Source organism: Rhipicephalus sanguineus, chromosome 3 (genome assembly GCF_013339695.2).
Source record: "Rhipicephalus sanguineus isolate Rsan-2018 chromosome 3, BIME_Rsan_1.4, whole genome shotgun sequence".
NCBI classification, from domain to species: domain Eukaryota; kingdom Metazoa; phylum Arthropoda; class Arachnida; order Ixodida; family Ixodidae; genus Rhipicephalus; species Rhipicephalus sanguineus.
The window spans coordinates 201,196,514-201,215,423 of NC_051178.1; the positions used below are offsets into that span (position 1 = coordinate 201,196,514).

General features: G+C 43.1%; 1 protein-coding gene and 1 long non-coding RNA gene across 3 annotated transcripts; both read right to left on the reverse strand.

Moving 5' to 3' along the window:
* Positions 1-1,257: 1,257 nt before the first annotated feature.
* LOC119388106 (40S ribosomal protein S15) lies at positions 1,258-3,701 on the reverse strand. The gene is made up of 4 exons (XM_037655738.2): positions 3,579-3,701; positions 3,228-3,319; positions 2,653-2,887; positions 1,258-1,398 (listed from the first exon to the last, which is right to left on the reverse strand). Exons 1-4 carry the CDS (start codon positions 3,585-3,587, stop codon positions 1,285-1,287), a joined length of 450 nt encoding a protein of 149 aa, XP_037511666.1. The 5' UTR covers positions 3,588-3,701; the 3' UTR covers positions 1,258-1,284.
* Positions 3,702-8,344: 4,643 nt separating this feature from the next.
* Positions 8,345-14,714, reverse strand: LOC119388107 (uncharacterized). Of its 2 annotated transcripts, XR_005182619.2 has the most exons (11): positions 14,574-14,682; positions 14,293-14,337; positions 14,087-14,121; positions 13,875-13,931; positions 9,850-9,881; positions 9,631-9,686; positions 9,384-9,470; positions 9,138-9,220; positions 8,929-8,977; positions 8,663-8,692; positions 8,345-8,490 (listed from the first exon to the last, which is right to left on the reverse strand). It is a non-coding gene; the product is annotated as an uncharacterized LOC119388107 (long non-coding RNA). The 2 variants fall into 2 exon arrangements; XR_007415502.1 differs by having other exon boundaries at positions 9,138-9,470; positions 14,574-14,714.
* Between the last annotated feature and the right edge of the window lie 4,196 nt (positions 14,715-18,910).

The following is an 18,910-nucleotide window of genomic DNA, read 5'->3' on the forward strand; positions in this document are numbered from 1 at the left end:
TTCTCACAGGAGTTGGTTTCTGCTTTCTTTCCTACCACACTACATGAGTGCACCAACTCACTGTGATGTGCAAACATTTGAGTTCGAATCGCACAGAGTATCTTTCCCTTTAAGCTTGTTCTTCACTTGCTCGTTGCAAATTTGCAACATACCTTTTTTCTGGTTGTACAAACTGTAAAGATCCACAAACTTATTTTCGATGGTAGTACAGCTATTGTTATGCTTCCATGCTACTCCAAGAATAATATTATGATGAAACACAAAATTATGCAGTAAAGGGCTAACTGCTGTGGGAGCTGGCCGAGATATCACAAAGCCAGTCCTGAGGCCGCGGGTGCAATTCTTGAAGCACAGTGGCCACATTTTGATGGTGTGGAATGAAAAAACACCAGTGCAGTTAGGTTTAGGTGCACATCAAAGAACCCAAGATGGTGAAAATTAATCCCCAATCCACTATGACACACCACGATTGTATTGTGGTTTTGGCATGTAAAACTGCAGGAACTTTGGGAGGGGGAGTAGGCCAAACTGCTTCACGACCGAAGTGAAACTTGGCTAGATATTAACCCTACAGCATTTTTGCAACTTTTTTTTTTTGCCTGGAAGCGTTTGTAGAACTTTTCTTTTAAATTCTACGGTACCTTCGTTCAAGGAAACCAGTTTTCAGCATATTCCAGTAAAATTTACAAAGCAGAAACTTCAAGACGGCATGACTGCCCATTCATAATTATTCCTCCACCATGTAGACCAACCTCAGCAACTACAGAAGTGCAAATATCTGGGGTTTTGCATGCCAAAACCACAATATGATATGAGGCATGCCCATCGTGGAGGACTCCGGAAATTTTGACCATCTGGTGTTACTTTAACATGCATTGATATCACACGGTACACAGGCCTCTAGTATTTCGCCTCCATCGGAAACGTGACCGCCACGGCCAGAATCAAGCCAGTGACTTTAGTGTCCGCAGCAGAGCACACTAACAACTGTACTACCTAGGAAGACGTGACGCAGTGACAAATCTCAGCTTCAACAGAGGACTTGGCACTTGCTCTTGCCTTGCAAAATTCAGCTATGAACTAAATTTTGTTCATTACAATTAAAACACATTCAGCACCTTTGTGTGGTTCATAAATTGGCTTGGAAAAAAAAACTAAGATCTAACACCCCTTACAAGGTTATTGGTACAAAAAGCCTCTGTATGGTGTGTGCACTCTTTGCTTTAACAATCATCACACAGGGTCACGAACAACAAAAACAATAGGAGGAATAAGTTTATTGGTCTACTTCAGAGGGATGAAGCGAGAAGAATGTGTAGCACCAATACCGGGCCTACCGTGCTTCACAGGCTTGTAGGTGATGCTGAACTCTCCAAGGTAGTGGCCAATCATTTCGGGCTGCAAAGGGAACAACATCAACCTTAGTGACACGCATGGAATGCAGATGTCTTCGGCATTCTGGCAATTTTATCAGATTTGTGTTAGGTCTCCTCAGGTTTTTGTCAGTAGACCATCGTGAGAACAAAATCATCACCGAAGAGCTCAAAGTGAAGAAACTACCTGTCTTTTGGCTATAATAGCTAGACACAGCAACACACGGCAAGCACCGCAATGTAAGGACACAGTTTCCCCAAGTCTTCCATTTCCAACAAACACCGTGGCAGCGTAAGTTTCAAAGCAGGGCACAGCTCTACTGTCTGGAGTAGTAATCTTTAGTTCTTCACCCATTCCATTCTGCTCGCTCGGCGCGTATTCCGCATTCCTAAAATCCACAATAACTTGCGCTACGCATCGATCAGAAAAAAAGCTATTTTTTTTTTTAAATCTCAACTCTGCTCTACACTAAATGCAGTCACAGTGACTTAAAGAGTGTGAAAATCATTAAAGCACAAGGGGATGTGAAATGCAACTCGCTCCTCAATAGTTAGTAGCATGATCTTTTATCGTCGCTGTCACTGTTGGTGCTTTCACAATCCTCCATATCTAGCCAAAAATCATCATCATCATGCTCATCATGGTAGCTTTCAGTACGAATGCCAAAAATGATCTAAAGTTCGTCCTCTAAGAGGCCTTGACCACTGCATGTCACCATGTTTACAAGGGAATATAGCTGTGCATTAAATAAAATACGCAGTTTCGGAACCAATTTGTGTTCAACAGGTTTAGAAAACGGTCATTTTATAGCTGCTGAAGAATGGCACTTCAATTACATAAGTCAATTACTGCAACATCACTTTTGAGGTATCGAGGCCAGCTTATGGCGTGTGCAAGGAAGGCATGTGCATAGCTCACTGGCAGCGCAGACTACAACAGGTTTGATACTTGGAAGCAATGTGGTCCCTTTTGCAATGGCACAGCATGCTAACTACAAAAGCTGTATTGCAGAAATTTCTGCATTCAATTTGCTGTAAAATGAAGTGACACGCAAACCTCCCACTGTGTTAATTGTTCATGATCACTTGACAACCAACCTCAACCGCGCACACGGAGTGTAATTTGCACTCTGACTGGATTACAGCGATACACATTAACCACTGCAATTTGGAGTGAGCCACCTTTTTCAATGTAGCAATCGTAAAGCTTTCACGCAATGAGAGCACGAAAGACACCACGGAAAGCGGCCGAACTTGCACACTGCCAAAGTCGACGCACCTTGATTTCAACCTGGTTGAAAGCCTTGCCGTTGTAGACACCAACGATGGAGCCGACCATTTCGGGCACGACAAGCATGTCACGCAAGTGAGTCTTGACGACTTCGGGCTTCTCCAGCGGACCGCACTCTTTCTTGGCGCGTCGAAGCTTCTTGATGAGGGCCAGAGGTTTGCGCTTCAGACCACGTGTGTAACGCCGCCGTGCACGGCAGTGCATCAGCTCCATCAACTGCGTGCTGAAAGCATAGCAACGAAACCTACTTCAGCGACTCATCCGGCACAGTGCATGGCATTGCGTCGACTCGCCAGCTACATGGTAAAAGGCAACGTTACGTGCGTCTAATGAATTCTGCTGACACTGCAATAATCGAAACGCCTTTAGAACTTCAATTCCAAAAGCCACCCGCAATACATTTCGTTTAGATTCACATTTCAACGCACACATCCGCCTAAACCAAGGCAAATGTGATAACACTGCGTATGCGTCTAGGCAATCAGCGTAAGTAGTTAGGCTTCTTGGTTCCATGCATATGCACGAACGCAGAGAAATGCGGCGTGTGAAGGCACTCGACTGACCTCGACATGTCAAGCAGTTGGTCCAGGTCGACACCGCGGTAGGTGTACTTGCGGAAAGTACGCTTCTTCTTGGCCAACTCCTGCTGGTTTTCCTGCGAATAAAGTAAACCATCACATCATCTTTAGTCCGCAATATCCAGTGATAGCCAGCAGCAAGAGCTCGTTCTCCGAAACGCGAATTTCCGTCAACAGCCCCATGACCGCTACAACACAATTAAATCTGTCAATAAGCGCCTAAAAACCAAAATAATAGAGATTCAAGATAAGCTGATGCCTCCACGTTGCCTCAGTAACAGCAATTATGCTTATAAACACATAAATTCGGTAGATTATTAACGATTTAAAACTTACATCCTCCATGGCGAAAGCCTGCTCGTTGAGCTGGATGGGAAAGGAAGGCCTAGCGCTGGCGGAAGCGGAACCAGAGGGATCGTGAGGCCCTCTACCGGATGATTTCCAACACCAAAAAAAATTCTTTTCAGTTCAATGCGTTGCTGGGCGACTTGGTGCATTTTCTGAAAATAAAAGCAGAGCGCAAAAAAGACGGGACACAAAAGACAAGAAGACGGGAGAGCGCCCGTCACGTCTTCTTGTCTTTTGTGTGCCGTCTTTCTTGCGCTCTGCTTTTATTTTCAAGCTATTTCTTTCGTATTGATGGTCCACTATTTGTGTGTTTGTACATGGGCGTCCGGGTGGGGGTGAGGGGGGGGGGCAGCCGCCCCCCCCCCCCTGGAATTTCGGATAAAATCTTTCTATGCAGTAGCAATAAGCTGCACACGTTGGTTAGCACACAAAATGTCCGCATATCCGTGTGAAACGGCCTTCAGGATTGCCAGCCAACTTTGCACGTTATTCTTCTTCTTCTGTGGTTATTAAGGAAAGGAAAAAGGCACCTAATTTCTGTCTGCCTATAGGCGACACGGCGCAGTGCCTTGTAGGGGTGGGGGTAAGGAGGGAATAAAAGAAAAGTAGGAAAATAGAGAGAAAAGTGATAGGAGCACATCCATCCAACGAAGAGAAAAGAGGACAGGTAAGATGGGGAAACGGTCACGGGCTTTCAGGGACGGGTCCGCGAAACACAGTTAGAGGCACGGTGCACAACATCGGCCAGCGAGAGGTACGAGGAGTAATCCAGGACATCGCGGTCGGCACATCCGTCTTGCTTGAAATCCAGCGAGCGAAATGCACGTTATTACATATTATTGACTAACCTTGCCGGTCAAGTCACGGTAGTGAACACCCTCTCCCTCCCCCCCCCCCCCCCCCCCCCCCCCCCATGAATGCACCCCCCTAGAAAAATTTCTGCGGACGCCCTTGGGTTTGTACGTTTTGTGTTGTGTGCGCGCTGAAAATTTTTAATTATGAATTCCTACCAATTCGCCACTTGTTGTCGCCCGTTCATTCCGGTGCCTGTAAATGCTTCCACAGATGTTTGAAAGTTTCTCCAAAACTCTCAGCGTCTAGTCACCAATCATCTTTGTTTTTCTTTCCCTCTCTCACGCCGTTTTCCATTCATAAGCACCACGCCCACAGCTCTCGTGCCTTCACACATCTGGCTTGGCATTTGCTTGACGCTTCGCTGTGCTATATTAGCGTCTTACAATCACCACACACACACACACACACACACACACACACACACATATATATATATATATATACATACACACACACACACGTGTGTTGAGGCTAAACCTCAACCGGATTCTTAGTGACCAATTCAACGGCATCTACTGTTCAACGCAACGATTACCGGCACCTACTCCACTGCGCAGGAAGCGATATGGACTACGCGATTAGAGCTGGCTCTTATTTAAAAATATTAGTACACGGTAGCTAGGACGCACAGCGGTAGTGTGCCCTTGGCACCAGCTTGCGCAATCGTTGGTCCCCTAACCTGCCATAACTCAGGCCGGCCAATAACAGCAAAGATCATTCTTTCGCTGGAATCGATTCAGATTTTCTTAAAACACACCGCAGCCTTGCTGGACGGTAATACAAACACGGGAGTGTCGCATAAATGGCACAAGCAACGTGCCCCTTTATAGCCTGCTCCTTCACAAATGCTCCCGTGTGCGATTATTTCTAAACTAGAGGGCCATATAATCGTGGGCAGGAAACGGAATGGGTTCCAAAAATGGCAGCGCGGCTGTGGACTAGGTGCGACAAAATTAAGTTTGGGGTCATTCCAAGTGAAACGTCCCAGCCCAAAATTCGACCACCAGCGATGCTATTGAAAAAAATTGAGCTAGAAGGTATTTATGTGAGAGTGATTTTGGTAGAGTATTTTCGTTCAGAAAAAATTATCTGGTCACGTGACGGCCTTTTGAAAATTCCGGCGAGGTGGAAAAGTTTGGTGGGAATATATTACGCGTGCTCACCCTTGAAACTGGGTACAATGGCACATTGTGTTTTAAACCATTCTATTGTCATTTTTCTTTCACGTGACGTCACAAGAAAAACCATGCATATATTAATTTTCCGGCTTAAATAGGCTTAGCAAAGAAGCAAGAAAACGTGCAAATTCAGACAATTTTCGTAAAACCGGCGGCAATGTTTCAGCCGCAAACATTTTATAGCTGTTTTACCAGTCAACGTAGTATCTGCTAAAAATATTTTTAACCTTTGTAAGCTAGCGTTTATTGAGATAAATGCTTGCAAAGTTGACAAAAAATGACTTTTTTGGGGGATTCACTCGTAAATTAAGCATTGAGGCCCTCGTGATAAAAATAAGTGAAAGGGTTCTTTATATGCTCCAACGTCTTCTCTTGTGATGTGGAAATTTTTATTCCTGTAAATTTTGTTTAAAGCGACAAAATAATTTTTGATGTCCACAACCAATGTCACTGGTAGGCGCTGGCAAACAGAACCGTTTTCCGTGATTTTAGGTAAATAATTGCGATTGATACTTGGTTAGTTCTGTAGCTCATATTATTTAAGACCTTGTTAGCTTATTTGCACTGGTTTTTGAGCATTGTCAGCCTTGTTTTAGGTATGTATATATTGACCATGAGGCATCAGACAGTAGATGGACGACAAGCCGAGCCCCTAAAGGGCTACATGCTTAAAATAGAAATAACGTTTTGAACTTTTGCTACCACGAGGAGGACCACAACCTATAAGCAGAGTGGAACTTCCTTGTCACTTCCCATGTCAAAAGCGCATGCGACGATGTTGGCGGCCCACTGAAACATCTGGCAGCAAGAGCAAGTCTACGAAGGCCATATGGTGGTCAGATTCCGCCACCACATGCTTTGTTTGGCTGGACCAAAAGTAATGTAAAGAGTGTTACAGTGATTTGGTTGCCACATTGCAAAATTCAAGAAACGAGAACCCAGCTCGCTCAGAGATTCGCCATGGTGATCTCTGTCAAAGGGACCCGACAACTGTACCATTTCGAACCGCCTACTCCTTCAACACTGTCCGCCGCGGTGGTGTAACAGTTACGGTATTCGGCTGATGACCCGAAGGTCGCGGGTTTGATCCCGGCCTCGGCGTTCGCGTTTCGATAGAGGCAAAATGCTAGAGGCCGTGTACTGTGGGATTTCAGTGCATGTTAAAGAACACCAGATGGTAGAAATTTCCGGAGCCCTCCACTATGGCGTGCCTCATAATCATGTCTTGGTTTTGGCACTTAAAACCCCAGATACTGTTATTACTTTTTCAGAACAACGTGTTGGGATTACATCATTCTGCAACACTCATGAACTTCAAGTGAGAAAGCCCGTATGTATGACAAGGTGGCCTACTTTGACATTAACGATTAAGGTGGGGAAAATGCGACCAGATGACGGCACATCGGAAAGCAATAGGCCTGAACAACAAGAAATGTACGTTTTCAAGCCATAATTTCCTTTTGCAAGTGTTGGCAAACCATGAAACGCTGTTCTCATGCTAGTGTGAAACACCCGAAAGCAAGAAATCATGTGATTCAGACATCCGTGTGGCATAAAATGAAGCAGAGTCAGCCAATAAATACCACTGCCAAACGCTAATGCCCATGCTGTGCTCGTCTGCCTGACTTCCCCCTAGTGCCAGTTATGAAGGCACGAAAGTAAGCTAATTCCGATATGCGTATACACTGATGCGAAATAACGCTGCCATAGTTTGCTTGAAACACTAACGGAGCCCTCATGCAATCCCAAAAAATCGCTGAGAAAAAGCACGCGTTCTGCAGAAAAGACAGACATCGGTAGTGCATTCCAGTGACATTGGTTGTGGGCGTCAAAAATTATTTTTTCGCTTTAAACAAAATTTACAGGAATAAAAATTTCCACATCACAAGAGAAGACGTTGGAGCATATAAAGAACCCTTTCACATATTTTTATCACGAGGGCCTCAATGCTTAATTTACGAGTGAATCTCCCCAAAGTCATTTTTTGTCAAATTTGCAAGCATTTATCTCAATAAACGCTAGCTTACAAAGGTTAAAAATATTTTTAGCAGATACTACGTTGACTGGTAAAACAGCTATAAAATTTTTGCGGCTGAAACATTGCCGCCGGTTTTACGAAAATTGTCTGAATTTGCACGTTTTCTTGCTTCTTTGCTAAGCCTATTTAAGCCGGAAAATTAATATATGCATGGTTTTTCTTGTGACGTCACGTGAAAGAAAAATGACAATAGAATGGTTTAAAACACAATGTGCCATTGTACCCAGTTTCAAGGGTGAGCACGCGTAATATATTCCCACCCAACTTTTCCATCTCGCCGGAATTTTCAAAAGGCCGTCACGTGACCAGATAATTTTTCTGAACGAAAATACTCTACTAAAATCACTCTCACATAAATACCTTCTAGCTCAATTTTTTTCAATAGCATCGCTGGTGGTCGAATTTTGGGCTGGGACGTTTCACTTGGAATGACCCTTTGCAGACAAATGGAATCTGCTCGCACATGACAAAGCTCGAGATCAGTGCGAGAGGCCTTCGTCCTAGGCTGCCGCGTGCTCTATTACTGGCACTATTAACTCTTCTTTAGGAGAAATCTAGGGACTTTACCCTCGACAGCAAGACAAAATATCTTTACAAGCATGCACAGTGGTTGCAGTGGTGTGTAGCGCTGGCCCATTTTGCAACGGCAAGTATTTGCCTGACACACACAAACATGACAAGTGTTTAATGCGAATCTTTTATTCTGAGTGAAGTGTTCTCTAAAGATCTGTGCACACCGAAAAATGTGGCGGGTTTTCTCCTTGTCCAACTGTCGTTCACACATCAACCGCAGTGCTTGCCGTAGTCATTAACCGCAGCTGGGGCATGACTGTAAAAAAAGGAATGAAAATGTTGAGCACCAGCAAGTTTCCTCTATGCTAAACTGAACACTAGAAAGGAGGTCAGAATAGATCAATCCTCATAACAAGTAGGACTGGGACGGTACAATGGTATGCTCTCATCACTACAAAAGTCAAAAATTAAAATGAATATTCACTCACCTCTAAAGCAGATGAGCTACAGCAGAACACCTAGAACAATGAAAATGCTATGAGCCACTGCAACATTTTTCACAAAACAAATTTGAACACAAGAAAGAAGGTCAGAATAGATCAATCCTCATAACAATTAGGACTGGGACGGTACAATGGTATGCTCTCATCAGCATGAACGTCAAAGATCCACACAAAGGCAACATTCACTTTGGAAGCGGCAGAGCAAAATAGCCAAAGTGGGGTGAAAAAGGACCAAGGCAAGAGGCACTAACCTTTTCCCACGAGAGAGCTGCCAAGACTGCATGGGCATTTCAGAAAAACCTGGAACAAAGAAAAACATTTAGCGATAGCAGTGGGTCTCTCAAATGCACAAGAAAACATACATCAGAGAGGGCAAGTATATTTCGCCAAGTGAAATTATGAAAGGACTTAATCATCATACACACACACAAAAACAGTAACTGGTGGCAATATAACAAACCTTTCAATGGGACAATGATGCTTTAGACTCGTCCACCAGTGCTGATGTTCACCCTTTGTTGTTTTAACGCTGCAAGGGCACACCTGGAACAGGGGAGAGTGTTTACTGATAGCAATGGACTTTCCAAATTCTTGAGAGAACTTGGGAATCAGAGAGGGCAAGTATATTTCACCAAGTAAAAGTGTGAAAGGACTTAATCATCATACATATACATAAAGAAACTCTGGTGGCAATATATCAACAAACCTTTCAATGGGACAATGATGCTTCACTCATCCACCAGTGCTCACGTTCACCCTTTGTTGTAACATTGCATGGGCATTTCAAGCAAACCTGGAACAAAGGTAAGTGTTCACTAACAGCAATGGATTTTCCAAATTCTCGGGAGAACTTGGGCATCAGAGAGGGCAAGTATATTTCACCAAGTAAAAGTATGAAAGGACTTAATCATCATATACACTAAAGCAACTCTAGTGGCAGCAAATCAACAAACCTCTCAGAGGGGTCAATGAGAAGCATCCACCAGTGCTCATGCGGACATTTTGTTATCTGAAAAAGCAAGTACAATTACCAAAACAGTCCAGAAAAGCTATGTTTTTATAAGTATGCAAGGTATCAGCAAATTCCGGTAATTATAATCAGTGCGCTCATACGAACGAGACAAAGAACTCATCACATGCAATAAACAACTACAAAAGATTGCAATACTTACTTTTTAAATGCAGAAGCACAGCTCATTGCACACTGAAATTAGAGCAACAAGAATCAAGAATCAGAACGAGGCCCATGAAATACAAATTTGATTAACTTAAACCAAATTCAGATATATTGAAGTGTCCGCAAATGATTTCAGACATATGCTTGTCACTGATCATCAGTGTCATTAAGTGACTGTCAAGTGCAATTACATTGCAGAACAGACTAACAGGTTTACAGCACTTAGAAGGCAAAACCATGCAACCATGCAAAAAGCTTTAAAAAGTTAAGACATTGTGGCATCACAAACAGCAGACCAGCAGCAGCTAGCAATTCAATGCAGTTGCATCATGCCTAATGGGCACTGCTACATTGTATGCATAGTAACATTGTAAGACATTGTGAACACTGATTGCAATTGACACCTTGTGAATGTTACTGTGCACGCACAAGCACATTTTTCACACAAACACCCATGACCACAGATTGGCAGACAAACTATCTAGTTTCTCCCTCTCTTTAGACCATATAGCTTTCAGTGAGGCATGATATCCTTGTAGTAATTTTTCAAAAGCCTTTGTGGTCCCCACATGCCTCCACTGGATAAGAGATGAATGCACTTGGAGCAAAGAAAACAGTCCGTCGACAAGAGTTCTCGTGGGAAAAATCTTGCATAAAAGCTAACTTTTTTATTATTTTAAAGTGTCAACTTTAAAGAGGCAAAGTAATGCAGTTAAATGATTTTACGGACCAAAACTACATAACTATCAGGCATGCCATAATGTGGGATTTTGGATGAGTTACGATCCCAAGTTGTTTTTTTTTGTAACGTGCACTTAAAGTTAAGTACGACATTCTTGCATATCAACTCCATCGAAATGTGGCTGCCATGGCCAGGAATCAAACACTCGTTTTCGAGCTGCTTGGCTACCATGAAGTGTATAAGAATCAAGTGCTTTATCAGATATCAGGGTTCATAGCAATGTTGAACAAAAAAATTCAAGGGTTTTTAACGACTTTCAAGAATTTTCAAGGACCCAAAACAACAAATTTGAGATCGTAGAAAAAGAGAACACCAGCTTTTACAGCATGAAGCGCATCTTTCATTGCACACAAGCCAAAGCAGGGACTTTTTCACAACTAATAGCAAACTAAAGGGGTTTTGATAGTTACATTCTTCACTCATGTTTTGTTCAATGCAGGTTTCAGTATTCTTCTGCTTAAAATGATTCACCTCACAATACGGGTGCATTGTGTGAGCTTGCACACACGCACACACACAAAATGTGCATCGCCAGCCTTAGTATTTTTTCAACTTAAATGAATATATATACACATAATTGCCTATAACAGAAAAACGCAAGAAACACAAACATGACAACACAGGCAGCACTTCCAACTCTGTCATTTTAAGGGGAGATGCGGGTCGAAAAACGCGAGTTTTCTGAAAAATTATCGATTTTTTGTTTTCACCTGTTTTGTTAAGATTAGTACCTCTACTGTTCTGAAAAAAAAAAAAATCAATGCCGAGACTCAACTGGAAACTCTTTAAAATTGCGTCTAAAGAGCACAAGGTGGCTGTCAAAAGGCCGAAAGTGTGTCGTCTTCGAGCACCTTGCCGCCGATAATGCGCCGCCGCTCGCCATTGTCGACCGCATGAGGCGAAGAGCCGAGCCTCACTGTTCAAATAACGACGGTTTCCCGCGCTGCTGCAGCGCAAGAAAAAAAGAGACGCACGCTTTTGCCGCCTTTTTCGAGCGCCGCGACTGGCTTTAAATCACGTGGTACGGATCGGGAGCCGCCATTGGCCGCTGCGCGCTTGTGTGTGCTGTGAAGCCTATTTGCAGGATCCGTGTCTCGTTGAGCAGCGCAGCTGAACAACGCTTTTCTCGAGTGCTTATCCGTTATGGATGAAGAAAGCCATAGGAAGTGCGGTCACCGGCCTGTGAAGTTTCACGTGGCGTACAAATTTCGAGGACGCCGGCGCAAATCAAAGCCGAACACTCAAACCACGAAAAGAGCGTCTGCTGCCGCAAGGCGTAGTGGCAGTGACGCCGATGCGTCCGACGAGTTTACCGCGGCATTCGAATATGTGAGTGCCTCCCAGAAAAAGATCGGACTCTTCGAAGACGAAAAAAACATCACAGGACGACGAGTCTTCGTTGATTGCTGATATGACAGCACTGAACATGTTGGTTTAATCGAGGGCACTCCAGTTTTGAACGTGTTCTGGAAGAGCTTGGCGTGCTCCCGCCTCATGATCTGGTTGCTCTTGGCACATCACGGGACAGCACACGCCAGAAAAAAATGTCTCAAAAACTAACAGGAGAAGCAAGGGCTCGTCGGCGTGCGCTGAAGAAAAAAATCTCTTGTCGAGGAGTCAGCTCGAAAGAGCTGTGAGGGCCAAACCTATGGTGCTGGCGCATTTTAATGGCAGTGGCCACTACAAGGAGGATTGCTCTTTATTGTGTACAAATTTAGTCGCATTCAGTGACATCTTTGATAAATAAACATGCAATTTTGACTTTCAAACTCGTTTTCCTCAAAACGCAAATTTTGCCATTTTTGTCAATGTGCCCCTCCTTTTTCGGGTACTTCTGGTGCTCAGATCTGCATGAAATTTTTCCCAAATTTTTTCCAAAGTAGGTTAAATGCAATTATCTTGTTTAAGTTTCAATATTCTTATTATATAATAAAAAAAAGTTATGTAAACTTTTACTAGGGTAGGAGAAATATGAACTTCCCACGTTAAAATTTTTCTCGTCTAGTACATATTTTGTATGGACTTCCTAATTAGTTACTTGCATTCCACACTTTATTTGAAACATTATGAACTATCAATTGTAAAAAATTATTGAAGTTTAGGTCTGAAAAGAGGGGGGGCAAAAGGCTTAAGTTTTTCACTTTGTCATGTTGCAGAACTAAAAGTATGCAACTTGCAAGAAAACTAATTATACATTTGAAATCAGCATAAAAAGTTCTATAAGCAGCTCAAGTTTCATTGCCCTAGGGTGAATATTAAAGAAAAAGTGTCTTCGAGTAGCATCTCCCCTTAAGGGCAATTATGTCACATAGCAAGTACCAACTAGCCATGAACACGTTCACCGGATGAGCATATATGCACACACACTCGCACATTTACAAAGGGGTCGGGCACCCTTCTCTCCCCACTGCCACGAAATAAACTCCTCGTTAACCCACTGATCAAAAGTAGGCTCATGTGAATATAACTTTCTAGGCTCAAAGTGCATGGCAATTAGTGCTGAATAATTTTGAAGTGAATTTGTATAGTAGCAGGATTTGAATATATGTGTAAAAATACTTCAATTTTTAAAATTTCTCATACTCAGGCAATATAAGATGCCCATAAAAAAAGTGACTGAAGTGCAGAAGTGTGACTTCGTGCTGGTACGGATTTCCCCTGACAAGGTGGTTTCAGGGCACAGCAGTTCCATGGTGCAATGGAACCATCTTTAGGCAGGTTACATGTGGTAGAATATGTCTGTTCGTTCTTTTTAAATATAACATACTTTCAAATTTTCAATTAATGAAATAGCGAATTCGACAACTGTAATATTTCCTCAATTATTTGCACAGAACTATCCAAAAAGCTACTGCTAAAACTTGGCTCAACAAAAGTGTATTGACAAAATTCAAGGACATTTAAGGACCTACAAAAATTTAAGGGTTTTTAAGGCCTTGAAAACGCTGTTTGAAAATTCCAGGGTTTTCAAGGGTTTCAAGGACCACTACGAACCCTGGATATGGACTGTGTGTTCAGCATTATTTCCTAATGCAGTTGCGTTTCGCAACTTGTGTAATCCTACCTTACAAGCGTGAATGGGTTGCCTGATTGAACCCATTCTAAGGAACGCGGAGGAGTTATTTAACCAAAACTCTAGACTAAGCTCAAGCGCTATTTGCGTGTAACTGCCATTATCGTAGTTTATAAACTCCTGCTAATGAATAAGTAACGCCCAATGATGCCGAAAGTGCAGTTGACAGCCACATAAAAAAAACGGTTACGTCAGTTCAACTTACCTCCTGATCAGAGCGTTCAGCCATTGGTTCAGCTAATGCCGGCGGAGTCAATCGGCGCTGCAACATATAACTCGCGGTTAGAAGTCACCGCGACAAGCAGTACAACGCACGAGCACACGTGCAGTCAGTCACGTTCATATCTTCATAGTATTCAGTGTGAGCTAGGTTTGTCATCACATGCATAAAATATTACAGCGAGCGCCGATACTTACTCATCTTCAACCGCCGTGCTGCCGGGTACACGAGTCTGCAAGAAAAACCACGCAAACACTATGTAAGACTTTGCCGTTGAGAACTGAAATAAATACGGCGATAATACTTTTATCAGTAAAACATATTCCTCACTGTTTTAGTAGGACAGGGATAACAAGCATCACGTGCGATAAGCAACGACTACAAAGAAAGGCGGCATACGTACACACGTGGTGTCACGATGTAGCCACGTTGAACAGCCACATGTCCACTGAAAAGTTCAAAGAACAGGTCGCAATTAGCATATTACGATGTAAGGCAGAATAGTTTACATGATAGCAGGATTCAGTAATAAAGCATTCCATCAAAAAAGTTAGGAACAGGTCTGTGTAGTATCATCAGTGACGAACAAAATTTTCCCTAAATGCAGCTGTAACATCCAACAAAAAAGGGAAAACTGTGAGTATTTAAGTAAACACAGAAATTAAGCAGACGTTTAATCCTTACCAATTCATACTTCAAGCGATGGAAACGGATTGAGCTCACGCAAAAACGCCACAGTACCGCACGCCCAACACGGCGCCAACCGCTCACTACGGAAGCAGCGTGAAAAGTGAGCCGATGCAAATCCAGCCAGAGAGAACGTCTGAATCCAGCCACCAGACCCAGCGGCGCGGCAGCTGGCAGCGAGGCTAGCGCTGGCGATGGCAGCGCCTCCTCCGTGCAAATTTGACGCTAGGAGGCCAAAGTTTACCAAAAAAAAAATTTTTTTTTTGTATAAAGTTTATTTCTCCTTCTTGTATTCAGTGGGTAAGTTAACGAAAAGGACGCTACGAAGAGTAGAAGACTCGCTGTAGTTTTTCGATAGATGACGCAAGTACGCAAATTGAAAAAGTGAGCGGCTTTCTGATGATGTGCTCGCCTCTTCCTTCTGCATTATTTTCTTCTGTCTTTTCCTTTCTTCATCTGATTTTTTTTCTGTGTCTTTTAGTGTCAATACGCTACAAATGCGTCATCCTGTTATAAAGGAAAGGCACCACGTCGTCATCATCTAGGGTGCCTCGATGCTTGAAGCAGCTTGATGCCATGTTGATGCACCACGCGTTCTGCGTGCGCGCGTCGAGGTATAAGACCGGCCTTTTACAATGTGCGAATAGAAAACAAAGCGCTTCGCACACTGTCTCCCAGCAATATATGCTGGACATTAAGCCCTACAGGTAGCAAGGATGTTTATTCCTCCGTCGCAATAAAAAGCGCTGGCCTTGCGAGAAGTTTTCTTGCTGCTTTCCAATCCGAAAGACGATCATGATGGGAAGATCGCAGCTAGACAAAGTCTAAGGAAGAATACAGGGCAGTCGTCGTTCTAGTTGCGATTTTGTAATCATGAACTCAGTACACCAGTGCACCCAAATGGCAGTTATTCCACGCTCCCTTATGTGATCCTTTCTTATCCTCAAACCACAACTAATTAGGGGCACATCTCTCCTCATTAGAAGAACCGGTGGCCATGGGACTCTAACCCAGTACAAATTGGGGGCGGACGCCCAAGATATGGCGGTCTTCGCTACGTCCTCGCAGTACAGCTCAGAATAAACCGCATTTTTTTCTTTCTCTCATAAACCTTACTCTTATGAAGAACCGATCAACCAACGTCCGCCTTCACGAGCCGTGCCAATTTTCCGCCTGTACGTTTACCTTTTCACGATGCACATGAAGTTTCGCTTCCAATAAAGTGAGCCGCCAAGGTATGCGACTATCCATCATTTCCATTCATTCGATGCGTTACTTTCCATATACGAAGGAAAGCTGCAACCAACAGCAATAAGTATGAACTGTCCTCCTCTGCAGCTTTCCGCTGCGCACACAGTTCGCCATCGCATGTGAGGAATGAAACTCCGCATACGTTTGGCGCACGGTTACTGCCCGTTAAGATGGGTCAGCGAGACGATGCGGTGGTTGGCGAAGCTTCGAGGCTTTACCATATCAATCAATCAATCAATCAATCAATCAATCAATCAATCAATCAATCAATCAATCAATCAATCAATCAATCAATCAATCAATCAATCAATCAATCAATCAATCAATCAATCATTTAACGTGCCCAGGAACAACCGTAAGGTCTTTGTGCTGGCGCACGCAAAAAAAACACTAAAAATAAACAATACAATACAGACAGTTTTCAGAAATAAAAAGAGCAAAAACACGAAGACAAAGAGAAATGAACACAGAAGGGGAGGAGTAAAATAAGACAACACGAGAAATATTGACGGGGAATAAAAAATTAGATTGCATATATACAACTATGTGGAAAGACTGAGAATGGAAGATTTTGTACATTGTGTCACACTATGTCAAAACAGTGCAAAGCTCGGATAAAAACAATGATTGTGGGCTATGAAAAACGTCAAGATCAAGAAAATTAACATTATAGAGACTTTGTATTCTGTGAACGGTAGAGTGTTGGAAGAAGCAGGCGGGTACGTGAAACGGTCTGTTCTCTCTGGTTAACTTACGCGGAATTCGAAAATTTACACAATTGAGAAGTACAGGGCAGGATATGATACCGTGGACTAGCTTGTAAAGAAATAAGAGATCAGAGCGATTTCGTCGGCAGTGAAGTGATGGCAGTGATAATAATTCAGCAGTATTTGAACGAGATCCAGAGTCATTTTTAGTAAAGCGATGGTTATATATGCTGAGGAATTTTTTCTGGACTCGTTCAGTGGTGTTACCGCTGGATTGAGCAATGCCATTCCATATCACGGACGCATACTCAAGTTGCGGAAGACATATTGCCGTGTACAATTTGTGTAGGGCCATGGGAGACCTGAATTCTCGAGATATTCTACAAACACATCCGAGAGAACGAAGGCCCCGCATAGCAGCACGCTTAACGTGAGAAGAAAAGTTTAACGCGCTGTCAACAACAACACCAAGATCACTGATTTCATAAACCTTGCATAACGGCACAGAATTGACAGAGTATTGAAATAACACGCTAGATGTTTTGCGAGTGATAGACATGAATTTTGTCTTCGAGGTATTCAGAGAAAGGTTATTACCATTGCACCATTCGGAAAAAGAGCGCAAGTCTGACTGCAGCAAGCGACAGTCGTTAACTGAATGAATTTCCTTAAAAATCTTGATGTCATCGGCATACAAGAGGAAAGAAGAATTACGAATGGCAAAAGAAACATCATTAACGTAAATTAAAAATAGGAGTGGGCCTAATACCGACCCTTGAGGGACCCCACTAGTCACTTTATACAAAGAAGAGGTTTGGCCATTTACGGCTACTTAACAATATCTATTGAGCAGATAGCTCTGCAGGAGATTCACAACTGACAAGTCAACATCAAAGTGCGCAAGTTTAACCATAATCAGTGTGTGGCTGACTACGTCAAAAGCCTTGCTCAGGTCACAGTAAATTACGTCAACCTGTCCTCTCTGAGAAATAGGAGTGGAGATCTGCGTCATGAAACTAGCAAGATTTGTGGTAGTTGAGCGGCCAGCGAGAAAACCATGTTGATTAGGAATCAATGAGTTTTTCACACTAAAAGACAATATGTTGTGAAGAGCCAGCTCGAAGATCTTTGATGTGGCACATAGTAGAGAAATCGGGCGATAATTAGAAACATCTGTTTTAGAGCCCGACTTAAATACTGGAAAAACACGAGCAGTTTTCCACATGCTAGGAAATGTGGAAGTGTCCAGGCAGTTATTAAATATCGTATAGTCAGTACTGGGACAAATATACTACCATAAGCTTTTAGTATGGCGGAGAGGATGCCATCTGACCCACATGATAAGGATGGTTTTAAGCGCTTAATGCATTCGCAGATAAGATTTTCATCCAGCGACAAAGCACTGGATGAGCTAACCGCCTTGGGCTGTTGTCTGATATCAGTGCTAGAGTCTGAGGCCTTATAAACGGATGAGAAATGCGTGGCAAAACAGTCAGCGACGGCATGCACTTGTACCCCATTTGAGTCCAGTAGTCTGAAGGACTCTCCGCTTTTGCTGGACCGTTTACGTACATACTTCCAAAACTCAGCCGGCCTGTCAGAGGCGCTTTTTTCTAAGAATTCAATATACGAACTATGATCCCGTTTATATAGGCGTTTAGAGAGAGTTCGAAAGAAGCTGAACTCTTCCTTCCACTCGCTGGATGGAGAACATTTAGATTTCCTGTGTGCGTGCTCTTTATGCTTCAGTGCACTGATAAGTTCTGATGAGAACCAGTGGGGATATTTACGTTGTTTAGGTATATATTGGGGAATAAAATTACGCATGCTGCTCAGTACAAGCTCCGTAAACCGATCAACCTGCTCATCAACATTTGGTTTTGTCAGTAACCTGTGACCACTCAACGGTGGACAAGTGATGATAGAGGCCCGTGTAATCACCTCGCTTGAAGGCAAATCTCGGAGATTTGTTTACGTAACTGCTGAAGCTCGTTGTTTCGGCTGATGCGGATAATGTTACGTTAAGTGGTGGGTGGAATTTGTCAGGACGTACAAGAGAGATGTCGGAGCGGGGAACTTCAAGGGGTTGATCGTTTGACACACACAGGTCTAAGACGTTGCCACTGGAATTGACGACTGAGTTATGTTGCAGTAGGGAATTAAACGCCAGAAAGTCCAAGAGCAGGCTGCACTTTTTCTCTATGAAATGATTGTAATGAGAAAAGGTAAGCGTGCTCCAGTCAATTCCAGGTGCATTGAAATCCCCAAGAACAATAATTCTGTGCCCACTATGAGAAGATACCACAAGTTCAATGGAAGACATGACATCATGAAACGAGGCAGGGGACATACTGGGCGGTAAATAGAAACATCCAA